This window comes from Oxyura jamaicensis, chromosome 19 (assembly GCF_011077185.1).
Source record: "Oxyura jamaicensis isolate SHBP4307 breed ruddy duck chromosome 19, BPBGC_Ojam_1.0, whole genome shotgun sequence".
Classification (NCBI taxonomy): Eukaryota; Metazoa; Chordata; class Aves; order Anseriformes; family Anatidae; genus Oxyura; species Oxyura jamaicensis.
The window spans coordinates 1,027,722-1,045,238 of record NC_048911.1 but is presented as its reverse complement, the minus strand read 5'-3'; the positions used below and the strand labels follow the sequence as shown (position 1 = coordinate 1,045,238).

The 17,517-nt window shown below is 47.2% G+C and overlaps 1 protein-coding gene and 1 long non-coding RNA gene across 2 annotated transcripts in view; one reads left to right on the top strand and one right to left on the bottom strand.

Annotated features, from left to right (window-relative positions):
- The window catches only part of CALN1 (calneuron 1), a 123,206-nt gene that overhangs the window by 66,007 nt on the left and 39,682 nt on the right, over positions 1-17,517 (bottom strand). Inside the window, exon 2 of the mRNA XM_035342925.1 lies at positions 11,186-11,329. Coding sequence (XP_035198816.1) covers positions 11,186-11,329 — 144 coding nt within the window. The remainder of the gene's footprint in view (positions 1-11,185; positions 11,330-17,517) is intronic.
- Positions 656-17,176, top strand: LOC118176166. Its single transcript, XR_004755288.1, has 3 exons — positions 656-922; positions 17,080-17,082; positions 17,166-17,176. It is a non-coding gene; the product is annotated as an uncharacterized LOC118176166 (long non-coding RNA).

Here is a 17,517-nt window from a genome sequence, read left to right as displayed (position 1 = left end):
AAGGCTGCCCCTGACCCTCACATCTCCAACTAGTCCATCTTCATTTGTTAGTACAAGGTCCAGCAGCACACCTCTCCTTGTTGCCTTCTCCACCACCTGTGTCAAAACTTTGTCATCAATGCACTGCAGGAACCTCCTAGACTGTTTGTGCCTAGCTGTGTGGTGTTCCCAGAAGATATCAGGGTGGTTGAAGTCCCCCAAGAGAACCAGGGCTGGTGACTGAGAAGGCTACTTTGAGCTGTCTGAAGAAGGCTTCATCTACCTCCTCTTCCTGATCGGGTGGCCTGCAGCAAACACCCACAACAGTGTCAGCCACGGTAGCCTACCCTTTAATCCTTACTCCTAAGTTCTCAGCTCACTCTTCGTTCACCCCTGGGCAGAGCTCCACGCATTCCAGTTGCTCTCTCACATAAAGAGCAACTCCGCCACCTCACCTTCCTGGCTGGTCTTTTCTAAAAAGCACGTAGCCTTCCATGACAGCATTCCAGTCTTGCAAGCTATCCTACAATGCCTCTGTAATTGCAATGAGATCGTAGCCTTGCGACCACACACAGATCTCCAGTTCTTTCTGTTTGTTTCCCATACCATGGGAAGCTGAAATGCTTGTCTCTCGTGCTGCGCGTGTATGTATAGAAACACTTCAGATGTCTGTCACTCAACTCAGCCCCTCATGGGGCAGACTGAAGGGCCTCCCCAGCATGCAGTTCCTCAAAAATTGCAGTGCAGTCCCATCACTTATCGCCGGTGGGCTTGTTTATGTCCCTTTCCCCCTTCAAATCTAGTTTAAAGCCCTGTCAGTCAGCCCTGCTAACTCCTGGGCAAAAATCCTTTCCCCCCTCATAGAAAGGTGCTCCCCACCAGGAGTCAGTAGGCTCAGTGTCATGTAGACCTTCCCATGATCAAGAAACCTAAAACTGTGTCGGTGGCACCAGCTTCAAAGCCATGTATTGATCTGCTGGGTTTTCCTGTTCCTTTCAATATTGACCCCCGCAACTGGAAGGATGGAGGAAAACACTACCTGTGCACCTGATCCTTCAACCAATTTCATCTTCCCTAAGCTGTTGAACGAAGGGGAGAAAGGATGGTCACCTTTATTAGAGGAGGTTTAGCAGAAAATGTGCAGGTGTTTGCCAGCAGGCAGAGCCTTGCAGCCAGTCGACCAAGGAGGGCAATCCCAGCACAAAACACCCCCAGCTACAACCTTGCACCAATCCAAACTACCCCCATGTAGCCTGAGCCCCATCCTTTGTTTCTCCTGATGCATTTGTCCTGGATCTTACAGGATCTGCCATCTGGCCTGGACCTGGAAGAGGAGAAGGGAATCAGGCTGAGCAAATCCCCGTGTCCCTGGTAGCATCAGACTGCATGTGGGCTCTTGCAAACTGTCCTGCCAGAGCTCTCTAGCTCTGAAGACATAATTAAATGCTGAGTGGAGCAGCAGCATGAACCCATGTGCCCTCCATCCTGTGGGAGAGCTCAACCCCCAGCCTTCAGTCGACCGTTGTCTGTCCAAAAGCCTCCAAGTTGGAGCAGCTCCCTTGGAGGATGTAATTAAATATTCATCAGGCTGGGAGAATGACAGAGTGGGAGACGGGACAAAAAGAGAGAGGAAAAATGTGCATGGATTGCATTGCCCATACCCAAGGGCAGAGCAGAAACTTGCACCAGCTTTCAGTGCCTTCTGCATTAAACTGGGACCCTGCACAATCCCACCTGACTTCTTCCTAAGTAAGTCTTCTCCCTCACCAATCTCAGGATAATCTTGTTCTTCCTCCACCCAGAAAGTTTTCTGCCATGGCACTGAAGTGATGCAGAGATTTAAATGGAGATGAGGATCCGCTGTGTGTAGACTGATAAGTATTCCCACATTTTTTTCTTGAGTTTGACCTCCAGAGTGCAGCTAGGTGATATATTTAAAGTTAATGAGCTAGTTGCTTGCAGCTCGGGTCCCAGGCGCACACAACACTCCTGTTTATTTTTATTCTCATAATAGCTAGCTGCAGTGACTCTCTGTCCCGCTCTGTGTCATTGTGTGCGTCCATAAAGTAACCTGGGCAATGATAACACAGTCTGGTGGAGGATGTTGCTGCTGTGTCTAGAACTGGTGCAGAGATGTGCACAGACTAGCTCCATCCACAGGATATTTCTCAGGTGAGTATTTCAGTTTCAGAGATGTTAAGGTCAGAGGAGAACAGCCCGACCACCAGCATGACCCAGAGATTTCCTCCCTAATTACATCCCCACTCCACAACTTCTACCAAAGCTGGGGAAAGTCCTTCATAAAACTTTTGACTTCAAAAGCATAAAAGAAATCCATGAACTTGGCTGAGGAGAACAGATAAAGCTCCTCTCCTGTGACCATACAGCTGTTTTGCAGTCACAGAGCATCACGAGGCCAAACGTTACCAGAGAGGAGCCACTGGCAGAGCTAGGTGCTTGACCTCCCTCACCTGCCAACGCAGTGATCCATGGGCATGGACCGTGCCACCAGTCCTCTGAACGGAGAAGAATGACAATGAGCATCCCCTGTCTCCGAAGAGGCCTGTTCGCATTCCCTGGGAGGTCTGTCCCCCAAGGCCGCCTGCAGAGGGTCTCTGATATCCCCGAACAAGGCACGCATAGAAGCTACCATTTCTAGTTTCTCTTGCTCCTTGGGGACAGTGGGGGCATATTGATTGGCCACTCTTTTACTGTTCGCCAGCTCTCTTCCTCATCCCCATGGCTTTATAGAGTCGTTTTTGGAGCCAGAGCTGAAGAAATGAATGAAACATCTCCACTGGGGCTCACTCTATCCCTTAAGGGCACCTCCAAGTCCCACAGTATTAGGAGCAGCTGAGCAGGGCTGGCTGTGTGGTTCAACTCCGACTACATGTAGAAGATCAGCAAACTGTGCAGACATAGTTTCCCAGAGAAGAAAATTTGCATGGGGTCTCAAAGGCCTGAAAAGAGCCCAGGAAGATGGAATAGGGGGTGCATCCCTCACTGCCCTGAGAAAAGGACCTTGAGAGTTGTTCAGTCTGACAGCCCCTTGGCTTCTCTGGCAGGTAAGGGGAAACAGCTGCAGAGAGCTTGTTTGCTTCCTCACTAAAACCAAAAGACCTATTAAGTAAGTGCCCACATTTGCCCAAGGAGAGCCTGTCCAGGAGAGACAGTGACTGAGGAGAATGGAGGTGTGCCCTATTCCTTCTCCACTGCAAGCACCAGAACAAAGAGGAGGCTAGAAGAAAAGTCCAACAAAACCAATGACTTTGACTGCAGTTTATAAATAAATAAATAAATAAATCCATCAGGCACCATGTGAGCAGTGTGCCAGCTTCATGTGATCCCAGGAAGCCACAGGCTGACCCAGTTACTGACCCTGCGCTAGCTGTCCTGCAGGGGAAGGCAGCACAGGGCTGCTGCCTGTGGCTTGCCCTGCTGTGCCCCCCACCCTGCTCTCTGCCCCTCCAGGACCTTCCCCCCATGCAAAGGCACACAGAGGTAAGGCCACAAAGGTCTCTGGTCTTTGCAGAACTGCAAAGGCTCCTGCATCCTGCAAGCTGTAACCAGTCAATCCCTTTGCCAAGTGGATCAAGAGGAGCAAAATCACATCCTGTCTACACCAGACTTTAATTAGTTTTTCTCACCAGGCGATCTCCGCGTGCATCACGGCAGCTATCAGACAGCTCTGCACAACTTCAAGACAGCCAGTAACGAATCACAGGCTTGTTAAAACAGAGGAACGCATGTGCTCCCTGTAGCATACACATGCACTGCGTCGAAGACAGATTTTGATATTACTTATGAACCTCTTCCAGGTACTGAGCTGCAAATCTGACTAGCTTCACCAGCAACAATAATTTCTCTTCATTCTTTGCAGTGAGAACACATAATGTGATAATCTCTATTTTACAAATCAGAGCAGACATGGAGACAGTGGCCTCTATAAATAAAGACAAGTCTCATCAAATACATCTCACCCACCAAGTCTCCCAGCTCAGCAGCACACATTAAAGGACAAGCACACTGAAATGCTGCTAGATCATTTCTCATACACAAAAATCACAGGCTTCTGAGTACAGAGGACAAGCCCAAAGTCTGCAACAACCTGTCCATTCTTTCTCTATTAATTTTGCATCTTGAACATAGAAAACATGAACATGTTGGATAACAACCAGCCTGGGTTGTTCTCCAGTTTCACATTGAAATGTTTAAACACAATGAATTACCCATGGCAAGAAAATGGAGGGCTAGAAGTGGAGGAGAAGAGGAAGACACAAAAGAAAGAGAAGAATGTTTTTAGCCTTTGCAGCTTGGCCATGCCATCATTGTCCCACACAGGGCAGTGCTAGCTAATCTTCCAGACAAACAAACATTTGCCCATGTAACATCGAAAAGCAAATCATCACCCCTCCTGCAGGCTGCAGGTTTTCTCTCCAGTTCTCCCTGTTCAGGCCTTCAGTTGTCCCCACCCCTGCGGCACCATCCAGCGCGCGGAGCTGGGGGAGCACCCAGTCCTGTTGTCCCTTCCCTGGCACAGAGAAGCGAGGGCAGCCAAACCAGGGCAACAGTGGCACAACAGCTCAGAGAACTTTTAGGGAGATTGCTAGTATTCTGACACCATCCCTTGATGCCTCCCAGTTAGGTTGGTGTAGTTTACTCCCTTCCCAAAGGGGATGACGGCAAGTGTCAGCATGCACCGGAGCAGCAGGCAAAGCACAGGAGAGCAACAAAACTGCAACCCCACTGCAGCCATGGGGCTGCCCGAAGCTGTCTGCAGCTCAGACCTGCCATCCAGGAGAGCTGCCTTCCTTCGAAAACTGCTTTGCCAGGGTCACCATGTGTAGCTTTTTTATCTTTTTCCCCCCTCTGAAATTTCTTGGTCCACAAAGAACCTTCAAAAAGCAGCTTGGGAATATTCAGAATTTGAATTTGGGGTTTCTTTTCATTTTAATTGCTCGGTAGGATGCCACAGGAAGTGCTGCATTGTCACTGTTAGTGCTGATGTGTCACATAATGTGATGAAGAGGTAACAGGTAGCTTGCTTGTACACTGATGGAGCCAGCTTGTCTTTTGCTTGATCAAAGTATTTCCTGTTTGCACAATAACAAACAATTTGACACACTGGATTATTTTTTTCCAGTCGTGTGTTAGCCTGAAGTTATTTTTCCAGGGTACTGAAAACCAGCTGCTCCTCCAATTAGTACACTGAGTGCTTATTTTATTCCTCAGATAAAAGTGTCTGATGTTGTAACGAAACAGTTTGACACTTAAGTCACACATTCATCTATTTTATTGCTAATGTCTGCTTAAAGAGTAGGCATCCCGGATAAGGCAACACATTTAATGTGCCATTTCTCTGCATTTTTATTAGCATTACTGCCAATTGGAAGAATTTACAAAAAAAAAAAAAAAAAATCCTTTGCCAGCAAATAAATATATAAAATATTTTACTTTCCACAAACTGACAGATCATTTCAGGTCATTCTCCAGATTGCAGACAGAAATATATTCACCTCTCATAGTCTCCAATGTTTACATTCATGTAATACCTAATTATGTCTAAGGATGAAGCAAATCAAGGGTATAAACTAAGGTAAAATCTGGCCTCTATTTCCAGACAAAAAAAGCAAACAATATGTCCCCATAAGGCACAACACGCTGGAGAGGTGCCCACCTATACTGAACAACCTTCTGCTGGCAAACAGTCATGCACCACCTCTACTTAGATGTAAGCAAAGCTTTGGTCTAACATGAATCATGCTTGGAGCGATGGAAACACTATTCCTCCCCTTCCTTCCCAAACAGAGGCATTTTTGCATTAAAAAACCCTTTGCCTTCTTTTCTATTTTGGTATTTAATCTCTCCCATCACAGCAATACCACAGCCTCTTCCAGTAGTTCACGGAAGGGTATTTCTGATGATTTATAAGCTTTCTCTAGAGACCTTGAAATATTCCAAGTATATTCTCATTTTTCTCCCTAATTCAGTTTTTATGCCAGCTATACTATTTTCCCCAGTGGTTGCTGCCATCCTTTCCAGCTGCCTGAAGCAAATCTTGCAGAACACCATGGGGAGTTGGAAAATAGGGTGGAGAAGGCGTTTTTAGGAAATGCATTGCATACTCTGGCCTCTGATGCCTGCCTTCCTCCAGTGAGGCCGGTCAAGAAGTAGATATTCAGCAGCACTATGGAAGCCATGCTGGGAGGCCAGATGCAGCTGGGAGGCTGAGCCTTAGCAGGCCGAGGGCTTGCCCCATGCTGCCACAGGCTCCTACAACTCATCCCCTGCTGCAGCACGGGGATGAAACATCTCCTGCCCCAGCAGCCCAAACTTACCCTGGCTATTAGGGTAAAAAAAAGCCAAGTTGGTGTGCATCCACGTGGTTAGCCTCTTGGGAATATTCAACCACCATCCCTGTTGTTTCTGACCATAGGATTTGCTGTGAGTTTGTAATTGCACACACATGGGAAAATGCATATTGTTCTTTCTGCCAGCCCCAACCCACGCTGACACCCATCTTGTGGTTTCTTGGCCGAACTTCTCTCCCTCTCCCCCAGCCCTGTGGCAGCCTTGCTGTGCCATGGCATCGAACCCAAGCTTCTCCATGTGCCATAGGCTTTGTGGCATAGGCCAACCCTCATCCCCATAATCCCGATGGGCAGGAGTCCCCTCCTGCTGCTCTGGGCCCTAGAGGACATTTGAAAGCTCTTGAGCATCATTAGCATCACCCCACTGACATTCCCCGTGGGCAAATCCACTCATTATTATCATTTCCACCATGTCACTGCCAGGGCTGAGACACAGCCCGTCATGTCTGCAACATCACCACATCCGTGTTTAATGGAACCTGCAATATTTGAAATCAAATTATCCCTTGGGATTTGACGTGACTCTTAAAATTTTCCAGGGTAAAGAGAGGATGGTCCTACCTATCCCCCACTCAAAGCTGAGAAGAGAAGGGAGGAGCAGAAGAAGAAGGAAACAAAAGGCTTCTTTTCCATCTGAAGAATGCAGTGAGTATAGTAGGGATGTAGCCAATCATAATATAACAAAACACAATTTAGAAAAATATATAGTGGTGGCCAAAGTGAGTAATTCATGACACAAAGGGCAGGTAATCAGAGGCCTGAAAACTTCCCTTTTGGTTTCAGCTGCTGTCAGGAGGCTTCTGGGGGAACACGGTTTGTGCTTTGCTGCATGTATCACCACACCAAGAGCAGGATCTGCTCCCATGAGGAAAGAAAGATCTGGCTTGGTCAGGACATAAAACAAGAAACCTCTAGGGAGAATAACAGACTGAAGGGGAACACTGCAAGCAGCACCTTGGCATCAAGGCAACCTGTGAAGGTGATCCCTCCATGCCAGTAAAACAGTGGTGCCCTGCTGAGAGGCAGAGTGAGAGGCTGCTGGGGTGACATCTGTGATGGGAAGGTTACGGCAGCACTCATCACCTTCATGGAGGCATTAAAAGCCCTGAGACATCTCTGAAGGCATTCTTAGCAAGATCCAAGCTGAGCAATTGCCATTTTCACTCAGGTTCAAGCAGTATTTCCTAATCAACTAAATTTTGCCTTCAAATGCAATGAATTATGAAATGCACCTCCATTTCTGCTCTGATCTGGAGCTTCTCTGTGCGTTACTGAAGAGCTGCTGCAACCCCAGAAGCTGCTGTCGTTGGGCAGCTCTGGAGCTCAGCCCTGAATTATTTACCGAGCTCAATGAGATCCTTTCTGGCTGGTGACATACAGGTGTCAAATGTTCATGTCATATTATCTTATGCACAACCACAAAAGCACTCCAGCATACAGTGCAACATGTTTGGTCCAGCCCAGGGAGGCCTTGCAGCTCCTGCACCTCGATGGTCTCTCCACCCCACAGCCTGACCCAGATGCCTGAGGCTCCCTCCTTATCCCCACAGAAAACAGTGAGCAAAGAAAACCAAATTCAGGCCAGCTTCAATTGCTCATTATTAGAAGCCCATCAGTTAAATAAGCCACGGCAGATACTCTGCCATCCTGCAACGCGAATGCACTCCCAAGGTAATTTCTGACGAAAACCATATGTTTGCACTAGGTCTGTTCAGGCTGGTTCAGATTAAATACAAACCACTGCCAATTGTATTACCTCATTATTAGCAGACACTGGCAGCAGCCTTGTGTGGAGAAGTGTCTGTCTGGCCATGCTACCTGCCGTAATGTCAGCATTTATGTCAGGTGCCTGGGGATGTGCGGGAGGATTACCGCCTCTGCCCTGGATTTTATGGCCAAGGGGACTCATCCTTGAGTGGGGCCTTTCATCCAGCTGAGCTCCCCACCCACCCAGTGCTGTGCCAAAGCCTTGGAAAAATTCAGCAGCCCCCCAAGAGGAGAACATGAGAGGCAGGGTAAGGCTGTCCTGAGGAGCGCAGGGCATGCATGACACCCCCCGGAGCTCGCTGGGTTCGAGCCCTGCTACTGAATGATGTTCACACACAGTGGGAGAAGGAGGAGGAAGTTATTGCTGTTTCCCACTGTGCTTTCAAGCTAAAACATGGAAAAAAAGGTCTGGATATGACAAGACAAAATTCCGACACAATCCATTGGAGAAGCCATAAGCTACGTAATATTAATTCAAGCTGTATAGCATTAATTCAATTTGCAGGCAAGGTAAATCTTGCACATAATATTCCCCTATTCACTCAATGCCTAAGGAATTTCCCATTACCCAGTCTTGTTTTAGTGTCTGGCCCACCTGACCTCCACATTTCACAGACTTGGTCTCATCCCCAAACATCCTGCCCAAATCACTGCAACAGCAGGCAGCTGAGACACGGGACCCAGAACAGGACCCAGCACCCCTGGACTGAACCTTTGGAGCTGTAGAAACTTTTGAGCTGGAAGATGGAAGATCACTCCCCATCTTGGCAGAAAACACACTGAGCTTTCTGAAAGACCTCCAACAGGAATTTAACACCTTCCATCTGCAGCCCATTACTCTACATTTTAACTCCACCTCTCGGCTTACAGGTCCCCACACACTAGGAGTGTACAAGGATGAGTGCCAAAGTCTCAAGTCTGTGAGACCGAGAGTCAGGGAATAACTGGAGATGAATCAGAACTGGCAGCCAAGTCCACAGCACTCTTTTTCCAAAAAAGCACAGCTTCAGTAAAAGACCCCATGAATTGGCACCACATTGAGTCTGGCTTTTGCAAAGTCTAGAGAAATCACCTGGTCTGCTAGGAAAGGCCAGCACATAACAAGGTGCAAACAATAATTTCTGGAGAAAATGCTTTTAAAGGTGATGTTTTTTTTTTCTTTTTTTTTTTTCTTTTTTGTTTGTTTGTTTGTTTGTTTGTTTGTTTTGGTCTTTTCTTTCAGGAATGAGATCACTTCAACAACTGATCATCTCCATCCGCCAGGTTTTGCATTATTTGCTCTTCCTGCCTCTAAACACCCTGGAGGAGGTTATTGCCCTTCCTCTGCCTGATGAATACAGTTGTATCGCGCATCTCACAGGGGTATTCAATTCGGATGTCTCCAGGGAGGTTGGAGCTGACACCACCTCCCATGGGCTCTGCTCTTCAGCTGTCTCCTGAGGATGCCAGTGTCATGTCAGCATGCTGTACATCCCCCTTCAGACCAGGTCTGCATCCAGCGTGCTTCACTTTGGCATTATTTCATTTACCTTTGCTCGGTGTTTCCACCCTGCTACGTCTGTCTGTAAAAGGGAGGGAGGAGGCTGGACTTGCAGCCCAGCCTCCTTGCACCAGGAAGGCTTCCCTTTCTGCTCTGACCAAGGGCATTTTAAAGACAGCCTGCTTATTGCGATCAGCTCTGATTGTAGCTTTGCGGCAGTTAAAAAGTCCCCCCCGGCTCCAGCATCCTGATGCTACATTTCTCAGCTCCTGTTAATGGTGGGTTCTGTTTCTTTTATTACCTCTTAGTAATCGTTTGAGGAGCTCTCACAGCAGGACTTTGTTCAAAATTATTCCACCCTTCTAAACTTCTCTTTCAAAACCCAGCAACACTTCATTACGACACAGCACAGCTCCCATCCACAACATCTTTTACTTGCAAGAAGCAGTGAGGCCACAGGACCATGCTGCTTGGTTGCATGCCCAGTTCATGTCCCAGGAAGCATCACTGGGCCAGGTGCTGCCCAGAAACAAGCACAGAAAGGTCACAATGGTCTTGCAAAAGAACATTTGCAGCTTTGCAGAGAAAGGTTGGCAAAGCCACTTTGTCTTCTTCTAAGAGTCAGGTCCTGCACTTTGGCCACAACAATTCCATGAAATGCTAGAGGCTTGGGGCAGAGTGGCTGGAAAGCTGTGCAGAGGATCTAGGGGTGTTGGTTGATGTTTGCCTGAACATGAACCTGCAGTGTGCCCAGGTGGCCAACGGCATCCTGGCTTGTATCAGGACTAGTATAGCCAGCAGGACAAGGGAGGTGATCATCTCCCTGTACTCTGCCCTGGTGAGGCTGCACCTTGAGTGCTGTGTTCAGCTTTGGGCCCCTCACTACAAGAAGGACATCGAGGCTCTGGAGTGTGTTCAGAGAAGGGCTACGCAGCTGGTGAAGGGCCTGGAACACAAGTCCTGTGAGGAGCGGCTGAGGGAACTGGGAGTGTTTGGTCTGGGGAAGAGGAGGCTCAGGGCAGACCTTATTGCTCTCTGCAACTGCCTGAAAGGAAGCTGTGGGGAGCTGGGGGTCGGCCTCTTCTCACAGTGATAGGACTAGAGAGGATGTCCTCAAGTTGTGCCAGGGGAGGTTTACGTTGGAAATGAGGAGACATTTCTTCTCAGGAAGGGCAGTCAGGCATTGGAAGGGGTTGCCCAGGGAGGTGGTGGAGTCACCGTCCCTGGGGGTATTTAAGGGAAGGTTGGACGTGGTGCTAAGGGACATGGTTTAGTGGGTGATAGTGGTGGTAGGGTGATGGTTGGATGAGATGATCTTGGAGCTCTTTGCCAACCCCAATAATTCTATGACTCGGTGATTCTATCTCCCCTGCATGGGTTGCCTGAGAGGCAGGTTTATGTATGGGAGGTGGATGGCTCGCGCTCATCTTTCCTTTACTTGCTGTAGTGAAAGGCAACACCTCACCATGCATCCACCCAAGACCTTCATTGGTGACCATGAGCTCTTTGAGCCCCACACATGGGCTGCAATGCACTGGGAAAGCCACCCTGTGCTGGTAACAGAGAAGAACAAAGAGCGAGGACTCACCATCCATGTCAAGGCGCTGCATGATAATCGCCAGTTCCACCTCACTGGGCATATATCCCAACGAGCGCATCGCCATGCCCAGCTCCTGCTTGGATATAAAGCCATTCCCATCCCTGTCCAGCACCCGGAAAGCTTCACGGATTTCTGCAATGGAGAGGGAAGAAGTGTTATTATGGTGGAGGACTTCCTGGTCAATGTACCTGTGCACAGGGGACAAAGCAGCAGCATATATTGTCTTTTCTAATGTTGACGTGGCATATTTGATAATTTCGAGTCAATGTATTCATATGTTCATGGGTGCATACACTCAAACTGTATGCAGATAGACATATGCAACAGCATCAACACTCACACTACCTATTTCCTGTGCAAAATTATGTATTCATTCCACGTTGATCTCCTTCCCTTTCTGCAGCATCTGCCCCCAGAGCCATCCTGCTCTGCAGGACAGCCCCCTTGCACACCCCAACCCCAGGGGCTTCTCCAGCAGCCCTTCTCCAAGCCCCTCAGCATGCCTGCAAGACAGAATTACTGTATGTCACACCAGGCTCTGACATTTCCTACAAAACCACGTGCACAGCAGCAGTTGGGTGCTGACTGCCTCCCCTGCAGGGTGCAGGGCTCTGCAACTAGTCCTCCTTTACCCAAAAAATGCAGGTGTACATCTTTTAAAGTGTACCAGGGCATTCTCCATCTCTCCCTCCTCTTCATAGCTCCTCTCTAATTTACAACTGTTTCAGCAATAAACACCCTCAGATCAATAAAATGCTGACAGTGTCGAAGGAATCACTTCCATCATTCTTCCTCAGCCTGGCTCAGCTTCTGACATCTGACTTTGTTTTGATTCCTAATTCTGGTGTGTGTGTGTGTCCCAGCATTTAATATCTGCTCTCCCCTTGCACATCCCTGTGAAGGACCCCACAATTCTGCCACCTCAACAGCTCCGTGCCTTTCCCACTCCTCAGAGGTCTCTTAATTTGAAGACCACCACCGAGCTCCCCGTATAAAGTGGCTTTGACTTGCCAATGCCAAGCACTTTTAACATTTTGGCCAGCTGGGAGCATGTTTACTTGAGAGGATTTGGTTGGAGGTGGGGAGAGAAGAAGGCATGGATTTGTTAGTTTTGGTTAAATGATCTGTGCATCACACTGTGGAGAGGAAAACACAAGATGCCTTATTATTACATCCTTTGAGAAGATAGTCAACAATTAATTGGGTTGGCAACCACATGTCAGTCAGCCCTTCATGACCTTTGCTGTGATATATTTATTATTATTTAAGGTATTGTCCACCTACCTATTGCAGATGCTGCCTGCAAAAAAGAGCAGCTCATCAGTGCAGAGCAGCCACCGCCACAACTCCTCCCAGTAATAAAACCTGCACAGCCCCGGGGGCAAACATGAGTGAAGTCTCATGGATGCTGGGACAAATTATCACCTGGAGATGTCCTCACCCTCTCCACAGACTGTGCCTCCCAGGTGGGATGCACAGCCCTTGTCCCATGCTAAGACAGAGGCTGTGGAAATCCCACTGCTGGCGAGTGTACTGGGAGAGATGAAGGGTGGTCAAGAGGCATCAGAGAATGAGGATGTGTGAGAAACCACCATGTGGGGCTCTCTGCAGCTTTGCTCAGAGGAGTTTAGCATTCACGTGAAAGCATCTCATTGGAGAGGTAAGAGGGAAAACTTAGCAGGTTTGGCAGGAGAATAAAACTGAAAAATAATGTATTCTTTACCAGAAAACAGACGGGATGAAAAACGCCTGACCAGCTCCGGGTAGGTCAGGCATTAAGCCTCAGAAACAAGAAAACATTCTTGATCCTGCCATGGAGTCCACCACATTGCCTCCCTCTGTTCCCCAGGGATAACAGAGGGATGCTATTTGGTCTTCCTGGGAAAAAGCTGGAAGCGTCAGGAAATTGCTTCAGTGATGTGTTTGCTAACACTTTATTTAAAACTTTACAATCCAAAGGCTGCTTCTAAATCACCTCCCATCAGTGTTCACCGCCTCCCTTGAAGACTCCAGTGCCTTAACAAAGTCTATGCCAATTCATGTGAGCTGCTCTCTGTTATGTGCAACACCCTGGTGATGTGCCATGGCCAGGGCACCTCTGTGACGTCCTGCTAAATCTTCATCATAGCTGTGGTTATCGGGATGAGATATGATCAATTTTTTTATCCAGCCAAAGAGCCCACTGATACACAAAGAGTAAATCCTATTACTTTCAGTGCATATTGTGCCAGATCTGCAATATCTACACTTCAGGTGCAGGTATGCATCAGCTGTGGCTCCCTTAAACTTAAACATTTGCCTGGATCCACTTTGTCTCCCTGCCAGCCCAAGCAGTGTAAGCTCAGCAGTATGAAAAGGTGGTAAGGCTGCTCAAAGCAGGCTCGGCTGGAAGTATCAGTACATAATACAGAGAGCCTTTGGAGTAGGAACAAATCCCATTAGACACTGCCAGCTGTAGTGAAATCTATTTTCATATGATGTGCTGAAAGCTAAAGTGCAGAAAATATTACATTGAAATCAATTAATTTTAAAATAAACTTCTGACAGCTGAAGATGAAAACTAAAAATACTGCAGGGAGCTGAGAAAGTGTTTTAGAAAATAAAATATGAGTCTACCTTCAGAAAAGTTTACACACAGTTAGACTGATCCAAATTATATGAATAAGTTACATCTGCACAGGAGCTTCTCAGTAGGATATCTGAGTTTCAGTTTAGCAAGCATTCTCTCCAGATACACCGATTTCAGAAGTTGCATTTAACAGCACAACAAAATTTGAACCTTGTTTGGAGGAAAAAAACAACCAACCAACCAACCAAACAAACAAAAAAAACACATTAGAGTTCTAGCTCTACTCCATGCCTTCCAGAAACGTGAACTCTTGACCAACCCTGAAACACCCTTCACAAACCAACTCCTGACCCCAAACCCCAAATGGCGCCTTGTTTTTTTTTTTTTTTCACAGTCTATAAATACCACTTGTGCAGAGGTATATTTGAAGAGCTATTAATAGGTTGAACACACTGTACATGAAGCAGCTGCGACCTCACAGTGCCTCCTCTTTATCTTTACATGTACCACCACCTCCTTATCAGCTTTTCTTTATAGTGATTCCTGCTTCTCCGACATACTTGCAGGCACTGCCCTGAACGGCATCCAGCACGTGAGCCACGGGGCTGAGCATCCTCCTCAAATGCAGCCCTGCCAGCGCTGCTGAAAAGCCATCCCAAACCACGGTCCATGAACCTGTGACACCCTGGCTGGTCCTCACCTTTATTTCCAGCTGTTAAATTTCATTACCCAAAGCTAAAAATACATCAGCACTTTCCCCATACGACTTTTCCAAATAAGTCACCATAGCAACTGATGCTCCTGGCTCAGAACTGGGCGCGGATGTGGTCCATGGAGTAAATCTCTCAGCAAAGATGCTGCCTGGGCTTGGGAGAAAGTTTGAGACCTCTGCCATTTCTGCTGCAAGCTGCTCTGCGTGGGGATGCTTTACTCTGATCAGGAAAAACAAAGCCCTGTTTTGTCTTCTAAAGGGAGAGTAAAGACAAGAGGGGAGGGGGGACTGGGTGCCATAGTGATGCTGCTCCAGCAGCCCAGCCTGGATGGCAGCAGCCCTGAGCATGTACACCTGGATTATTCCTCCCTTGGGGCATTAGTAAATACCTATTCCCCACTCCACTGTAGAATATCTCCTTCTACTCCTGTATATAGGAAGTTGACACAGAACTCTCTAAATGGGTAAAGAGGAAAAAAAAAAAAAAAAAGAGAGAGAAAATATAGAAAGAATTAGAAATCAGAAAGCCCAGTTTCCTGCCTGAACCCCAGGTATCATTACTGCTCAAGGAGCCCAGCCTAGCCCCTGAGTGCTCTTCTCCATGCCTCAGTTTCTCCAGCCCCTGGGAACAGCAATACTGCTCTTCAATACAAGGTGATTTCAATATAAAAATGCTTGGACAACAGGAAGCAACCATTAGGAGTACAAAGCCATCTCCCTCCCAGAGTTAAATCAAACACCACCAGCGAATGACACTACTGCTGAGACACAGACGGTCCGATGGACCGTGTGTGATGTATAACGCTGAGCAGTGTTCAGGTGAACAGGGGAGAGAAGGGATCAGCATCAGCTTCAGCCTGATTAACTTCTTCGTTAATGATCTCAGAGAGGGGGTGGACACAACATTAATTCAATTTCCAGGTGTCAAGAGGCTGCAAAGAGTTGCCAGCTAGAACGTAGTGCTGTGTGAGCTGGGAGCAGAAGGGCACCTACCTGGGAGTAAACGGGGCAAAGGCAGGGATGGGGTGCCACCACTGTAGGGAGCACTGGTGGGACCTGTGCTGGTTGTCCACAGATGAAGATCAGTCCCTTGTAAGGCTTCTTTCCAGCTTCTTTAGGGACTAAAGAAGGAAACATTTCCATTTCCTGGTTGTTCCAAGGAAAATGAGCAAATCTAGCCAAAATAGCCTACAAAGAAAGTCTGGCTCCAGCTGTTGGAGGACACAGGTGCCTGGTTCACCTCCTGTGAGTTGGGTTTGCAGGCATGGTTCTCAGAGAACTTCAGCCCAGTGTTTCTCTTCAGGCAGCTGGAAGTACAGCACTCATTTCCCAGTTATTTGAGCATTCAAAAGCTGTGTGTCAAGGGGTTGCTTTTGACTAATACCCCTTTTTTCATTCCATTTAGTAGCTGCACCTTCAAGCACCCCTATTATGGGGAATTCAGTTACCCCCACACTCGTTTAGGATGAAAGAACGGAAGAACTGAGGGAAAGGAAGACTTTTTTTTCTAATTACCTCTCTGAAGGACATGAAGAAAGACCACCGTTGGAGTCGGACCTGACACCCAGTCTAGCAAGTCATTAACCCTCTTCATCTGCATCCAGCAAGACCCAAAGACAACATCCTCATCCACCCACTCTTTCCAGCACACTGCCCTTCAAAACAGCTTTCCACAATCACAGCAGCTTTGTGTGTGCAGGAGCTGACCTTGCGCTCTCCTCCCAACCTCCCCGGCTCATCGCTTCTTGAAGTTCAGTAGCAGCTTTATTTACTGATGATTTCCCTGTGACTGGTAACTAGAGGCAACCATCATTATTTCTTGTTTTGCTTCCTGAATGAGAATGAATCACGATGCTCCAGGAGATAAATTCAGCCTGAGCCATCGGTGTCCACCAGCCACCCTCGGGCGCTGCAGATGGTTTCAGTTTACTTTGCTGGGTATAAATACCACCCTAATAAATTTTGTAATTACACTGTAACTACCACACCCTAAGTGCACAGTAATTACAATCAGAGTCCTATATGGTTATTTTCATTAGTATGATAGGAGAAGAAATACCACCACCCTAAATCTTGCAAGTCATCTCATTCTCTTAATTGCAGGTTTGGGCACCAAAGTACAAACTGAATGATCTAACAGCTGCAAATAGCACATCCTTGAGTGAAGTGTTAAGTGAGCCTCGTAACTACTATGCCTGTTTAAAAAAATGGAAATTTCCATCCCTCCATCTGCTATTCTTACACTTGTATTTCGCCAAAAATTGCAATGAAGTGCCAAAATAACTAAATTTTTCATCTAATGGTAATGCTCCCTAACCCCTTCCCCCCCAAAAAAATCTAATTTAAAGTGTCAAAATATTTCATTTTGTTATCTCCAATCTCAGTAAAACATTTCAGTATCCCCAAAAAGTTTCACTGCAATCTGGGGCCACATCAACCTGAACCACTGCAGCATTGCACCGAAGCTCAGGATCTAAGTGCTGTTGGTGCGGGTCCACTCAGCATCACCAAAAACATGCAGAGACCAAGGATGCTGCTGGAAATGGGATATAAATGCCTGGTCTTAGAAGTAGCCCCAGAGCTATGGCAGCTTGGATAGAGGCAGTTATGTCAAACAGACAAAGCAAACTGGTGCTAATCAACTTGATGAAGTATCTCAGCTCAGAAAAGTCTGCCCCAAAACTAAGTGCCCTGTTTTATTTTTCCTTAGAGGGACAGGGCTGTTTCAAACATAACTTGGCAGGATTTTTTTTTTTCCTTTCACGGTAAAATATGATTTGTGGAAATGACATTTCCTGTGGTTATGTTCCCAAACATATTTAACACTTGCCAAACAACCTGCAGGAACACCCCATTACCTTATAAATGCACAACATAAAAGGCTATCTGCTGATACTAGATATTGGAAGCTTTTAGTACAAGCAATAGGAGCTGGATTGGGAATATCTGAGGATATTTACTCTGAGGGTAGGCCAGTGTGGACAGCAGCAGTCACACTCCTTTGCATGAGGATGCTCCGCAAATGTGGCTTCGTCCCTT